The sequence below is a fragment of the Vanellus vanellus genome, assembly GCF_965231255.1.
Source record: "Vanellus vanellus genome assembly, chromosome: 12".
NCBI lineage: Eukaryota > Metazoa > Chordata > Aves > Charadriiformes > Charadriidae > Vanellus > Vanellus vanellus.
Window position 1 is genome coordinate 16,109,949 of NC_138917.1, and position 6,000 is coordinate 16,115,948.

General features: G+C 52.8%; 1 protein-coding gene and 1 long non-coding RNA gene across 2 annotated transcripts in view; one reads left to right on the forward strand and one right to left on the reverse strand.

Moving 5' to 3' along the window:
- The window catches only part of ZNF423 (zinc finger protein 423), a gene marked incomplete at its 5' end in the record, with an annotated part of 233,847 nt that extends 232,444 nt beyond the window's left edge, over positions 1–1,403 (reverse strand). The window contains one exon of the mRNA XM_082489199.1: positions 1,364–1,403. Within this exon, the coding sequence (XP_082345325.1) occupies positions 1,364–1,403 (40 nt within the window). The remainder of the gene's footprint in view (positions 1–1,363) is intronic.
- Positions 1,404–3,368: 1,965 nt separating this feature from the next.
- LOC309676715 lies at positions 3,369–5,597 on the forward strand. Its single transcript, XR_014269619.1, has 3 exons — positions 3,369–3,425; positions 4,658–4,717; positions 5,468–5,597. It is a non-coding gene; the product is annotated as an uncharacterized lncRNA (long non-coding RNA).
- Positions 5,598–6,000: the final 403 nt, after the last annotated feature.

Sequence of the window (6,000 nt, forward strand, 5' to 3'; positions counted from 1 at the left end):
CTGCCCACGGACTGTAACATTCATCTACCAATTACTGAAGTAGCTCCTTTAGCAGAGATCGTCCGGGATTGCAGAGGGTCACAACGCCATGCTGCAAACCTGCCCAACAGCACAATACTAAAAGATACTGTTATTCTTGGGGGGGGGGGAGGGAGATTAAGGGTTTTGTATAAAGACGAAGGACTGACTTTACAAAAACTTCATAAACATTTGAAGCACGTATGAGTTGCATTGCAATCATGTGTTAAACAGTGGGTATTTCACAAAAAATGTAAAATGGCCCTGGATGGGGTTTCGATTCCTTCTTTAGCTGGTCGATTAACTGCATGCTAATTTTGTTCACCGGCAAGTTATTTCATCACGAACGCTTTAGACTTTTTGTTTCATCAGGGGCATCGAAAGTTATGATCCTTTTGTGTTTCCACAACAAAGCCCCCAGACCACTGAGTTTGCGACTTCTGCTTTGTGCAGAGGACAATAAAACCTTACCCAACATCAGCTAACCTCCTCGTGGCTGGGCTCAAAAGACTTCGGGAATCACGCCTTCCCCTCTCGCACCAATTCACTTAAAAGTCAAAAAGCTGGCAAGGCGTGCAATACGGCGCGGGGCTGGTCCCGGCCCTCCCTTTACGTTTCGCCAGCAGCTGTTTTCTTATGGAGGTAAACAGGGGGGGTTAAAGAACCTCTTCGCTGTGGATAGTGAAGAATACGCGAAGTTTAATGTTCAACCTTCATTAATGCAGCTCTTACTAAATTTGGCAATTGTTTCTTCAAGACCGAGCAAGTTTCCAACCCTTACCTATCAAATCGGTTTTAATTCTCCCCTTCTTTCACCACCCCTACGCGCATTGGACAGCGGGAGGAAACAGACGGCGCTACTATTCCCAATCATAAAGAAACGTTAATTTCAAGCTAACCGGCTAAAACACGAGTGTGCTCTATCCCTCCCTTCCCCAGCCCACTGATGCGCCACCGCACCCGAGCATCACCGCCAAACTTTCCTCCCTCCCCGCCTCAACGAAGCTACCGGCTTCTTTCATCAATTATCGCGACACGTGTCGCCAGCGAGGCTCGGCCGGCACCGCAGTACCCACACACCCTCCCGGAACGGACGGCGGGCGGGCTCCCCACGCGGGGCGGATGCCCCGCGTGGGGAGCCCGCCCGCCCGCCCGCCGTCCGTTCCGGGGGGGGGGGGGGCTCCGCCACCACCGGCCCGTACCGGGGGGGGGGGGGGGGGGGGGGAGATTTGCAATCCCCGCCAACCCGGGATCCGGCCCTGATTGGCCGCGGCGCGGCGGCAGAGGCAGCGGCGGCGCCTGCCCGGGGCCGGTCGGCGGCGGGGGCCGGCGGAGGATGCCTTACCTTTCACCGAGCGGGGCTTGGCTTGCTTCCTCCTGGACATGTCCGGGCGCCGTGGCTCGTCCTCCTTCTCCTCGTCTTCCTCCCGGTCCCTGCCTTCCCTTCCTCTCCCTGCTTTCTCTCCCTCCCCACCCCCCCACCCCTCCAAACTTTGCGAGGCGAAGCGGCAGCAGCAGCAGCGGGATCGATTATTTGATTTTCTCACTTCTTTTGCCTGTTGCAATGCGGCAAGTTCAACTCCTCTTTCCACCCCCTCGGGCACCTTCCCCCCGGGGAAAATAAAAAAAAAAAAAAATCACAGACGCAACAGTTGCAGTATTTTTTTTTCCTTTGTTTTGGGGTGGTTTTTTTCCTTCCTTCCCCCCCTTGGATGTGCAAATACTACCGACGCAAAGCGAGCCCGACCCGCGCCCCCACCCGCCTTTTTGTTCTCTTTAAAGTTTGCAGGCGCCCTGCGGCTCTCAGTCCGGCTCGCACTTTCGGAATAATAAAAAAAAAAAAAAGGCAAAAGGAAAAAAAAAAAAGAGCAGAGCCCTGCGCGGGGTCCCTGGGTGTGGGGTGGGGGAGGGCGCGCTAGGAGAATGAAACGTCTAAACCCACGCCGAGCCCCGGCCCCGGCAATCCGGGGCGCTCCGGGGGTGCGACCTCGTTGCGATTTTCCTAAATCCTCCCCCGGCCGCGCTCGGCCCCCTCCCTCCCTCTCTGCCCGCTCGCCCCCGGCTGCCTCTCCCTTCCTCGCCCCCGCCGCTGGCCGGGGAGGGCGACGAGTCCTTTTTTATGCTGGCCGCGGGAGCCTAGGGGCGGCCGCCCCGTGTCCCCGGCGCGGCGCGGCCGGCCGTGCGCGGCGCGGAGCTGGGCGGGCGGGCGAGTGGGCTCCCTGCGGCCGGCCGCGCTCGCCGCCGCCTTCCCCTGCACGCACGCACTTCGCGGAACAAGGTAAGTGCTTCTTTGCATCGATGCCGGGGCCGCTAGCTGCCTCCATGGGTTATTCGCTGGAAGGTGGCACCGCTCCTGCCTTCATTGCTGCCGCTGCTGCCGCTGCTGCCCTGGGTTTTTATTTTCTTTAGCTCTCGCCAGCCTCCCTCTCTTTTCTTTGTCCTGGCTCCTTTTCCTCCTCCTGATCTTGCTGCTGGGGCTGCAGTGCAGACACACATAATAAAGCCAGGCTTGGCTGGAAATGTAGCTGAGTCCCAGCAGGAGGATGTGAGGAGTGGAGTCCCGGCGGGGGAGCGCTCTGATCCCGTAGGGAGCCCCGCGCAGCCTGCGCCGATCAGACGGAGAGAGAGCCAACAGCACCGAGCCATGGACGGCCCGGGAAATACAGCGGCCGCCCGCAAAACGCGGACCGCCGCCGCGGACCGGACTCGCCGCCGCCGCGCGGAGCGGCGCGGAACCGCGCGGAGCCGCCCCGCCGGTCGTGTGTGTGTCTGTCCCGTCGCCCCCGCCCCACCCGGCCGGCGGTGGCTCCGCGGCCGGTGCCGCAGCGCGCAGCCCCCCGCCGTGGTGGGTCGAGTTGCCTTTGATCTGTATCGGGGGGGGGGGGGGGGGGGGGGGGCGAAATCTCCCCCGAATGCGAACGGCTCAGCGGCCGCGGGAAAAGTTAGGGGGGGAGTAAAACACCGCCCCCCCACCCGCGCCGCCCTCCCGCTGCTCGGCGGCTTCTGGAGAGCTGGAGGGGAAGATTTATTTACTTTGCCTTTCTCAACGTGTTAAATTTAGCAGGAGCTGGAGTCGCCCGCGCCTCTCTGCTGGGAAGGTTTCTTCTAGAAAAATCCTAAGTGTTTTTAAACTTGTTATCCCACGGAGCACTCGGTGCCGAGTTATGAATGACATTTCTTCTCCCACGTAGAGGGGGCTTGTTGGTTTCACATAGCCTTTACTGCTTTGTAGGACCGAGGCACTTCCAAGGCTTCATCTAGCCTGAGGAACTGCGTCTCCAAGCATCCGCTCCCCTGCACGCCATGGGCCCATGCCATCAGGAGACCCCGGGCGATGGTACATCCAGACATCAAAAGAGAAGATGTCCCGAATGGACGGAATCTTGGGGGGGGGATGTTATTTGCAGGTACTGTGAAAACAGCCCTGGCAGAAGCACCCCGACCCGGCCGCCCCGGCCAGGCCTGCAGGCAGCGGGGAGGGTGCAACGCTCTGCCCAGCCTGAGCGGTCTCGTATCAGGCAGAGGGATGCAGGGGGCTGTGTGAAGACACAACTTTCCTGCTAATGATCTTCACCTGGGGGAAACATTTTCCTCTTTTCTCCCCCCCCCCCCAATGAAATACAAACAACTCAGGAATGAGTTTGTCATTCGATCAACTGAATTCAGTATAGAACTGTGAAGATTTTTTTTAACACAGCATCACACGTGAATGGATGTTTAGTGGTGATTTTCTGGTTACTTCGGGTTTGACAGAAACCATTGGGTTTGTTAATGTCATGATAAAGGTTTACAGTTCCCTCCTACCGTATGACTCCACATTACCACCATGGACTGGACATACAGTAAAAAATGTTTCCTATAACACTGCTATAATCAAGATATACTTCCTCTACAACACTGCACTAAGTATCAAATAGAGGGTTCGTAAAGGCTAACACAGGACAAAGACAGATTAGTAAAGAGCCTGTGGCCCCGATTCTGATCCCAATAAAAAAATGGGGATAACTCTAGTCAACAGAGATACACCGTTACAAAAGCAGATGTGATACCAGTTTCTATAAAGACATAAGCAGGGTTGACAAGGAAAAAATAATTGTTGTGATATTGATATACTGAAAAACACAACCAGGATCATTTGTAAATTTGGTCAGCGTGACCCTAGATTCATATCCGTTCAGCATCAGAGTGAGATCAGGAACTGAATTACTTCTGTATCCTCATCTTATTGGAGAGGCTTAATCCCCAGGCTATCAAATTGTTTCTGTTCTCTCACTGGCCCAATGAATATTTAATTATTCTTACAAAGCAGAACAGCTTCAGCAGGACAGATTCTCATCCCAGAATGTGCCGGCGGTTGGGCACTCTCAGAGGAGTTCAGAGACCCAAATTCAAATCCCCGTGCAATCAGGCAAAGAGGGGATTTCAACCTTAGTTTTACACATTCCACTTGGCAAGTAATTCCGGAGCCCCTTTGCCATCCAGCCCTCTGCCTCCACATTTTCTGTGCTTTTTAAAAAACAATTTTAAATGCCACAATTAAAATGAAACATTTCTACAACTTTTCCCTCTTTTTTCAATTCACTAAGAAATCTATACATTTTCATTTTAATTTTTTTTTTTTAACCTTTTCTCTTGCCAGAGGCCCAGTGAGAAGATTTATTTGCAAGCCCCTACCTGGTTTGGAGCAGCTGCTGGCAAGGTGCGGAGCCCTGGTCTGAGCATCCCGAACCCCTCCCATGGAAATAGTTCAAGCTCCCTCTCAAAGCTGTCATCAAAGCAGCGGCACCCTCAAAACCACTGCTTTCCATGCTGGCATCTGCTGAAAAATACCCGGTTTATAGCTAGAGATAAAGCAAGCAGGAAGGCAAGTTTGACATAAAAAAATGAAACACATACATAAATCTGTCTTTAAATGTAGCGCACACATATATAATTATTAATTCATCCCTCTCTATTATCTTCAAACCCAGCGATACACAGATTTCCTCCAGGCCCTGCTCTGTAAGTACATCTCTGTTCCACAGAGTTTTTCAACATGTGCCTAAATGCTTTGCTGCTCTATTGTCACAACACATCGTTTGTGTATCTCCTCCAGATATATGTACAGGGAGTTTATGTGGTTCCTCTACCCTCTGGTCCCGCAGCCACTCTTGAGCAAAGAAAGCCCCATAACCCTGCTGAGCCCCCCAGAGAAATGCAGAGTTCACCCATCCAGGCTCTCTTCCCAAAGCCAGAACTTAAACTCACATTGTCATTTAAATAGATACATTCCAAGAGCGCTAATAACAAGGGAAGACTTCACAGGCTTTATTAAAATATTTAAGGCAAATGACACCAGCCTGTGTGCTAATTTAATAAAAATACATTTAATAATTTAATTTAATTATGGTAATTTAAGAATGCAATAAAAATACATTTTGAATCTATTATCAATCTTGTTTCCTCGCAGATGCCTTTCCTTTTTATTCTGGGGAATTTCAACAGAAGTGCGAAGTTGAGAGTGCCAAAGTGCAGAGCTTTTCTCTCCAGGAGAAAATCAAGAGCCCTCTGGATGATGTTCACATCTCATCAGGTCGCTGGGGCAATTTGGATGCTGGACTCTCTGCTTGGAACCCCTTTTGGGGATGTCACTGTCCTACATTATACATGACACAGCTCCTATACTGTAAACAATGCAGCTGCTGGTGAGAGGGAACCAGTACTGAGATGCAGCAGAGACCCCTGAGCTCGGCATGGCTCGCCTGAAGACAGGATTTGCTGGTGGAGACAACCGACAGCTTAACAGCATCCGCCACCTCCTCTATCAAATTTCCCATCCGAGTCCCATGAGGCTGAGATGGAAGCACCAAGCCCTGATCCGGGGGGACGTGGTGGGCCCTGCCCCTCCACTCGCTGCTGTGCTCCTCCTCAAAGACACCAGCGCTTGTACAAATATGGTTCCTTTTCATTTAGGGGAAAACCGATATATGCACTTTTCATGCC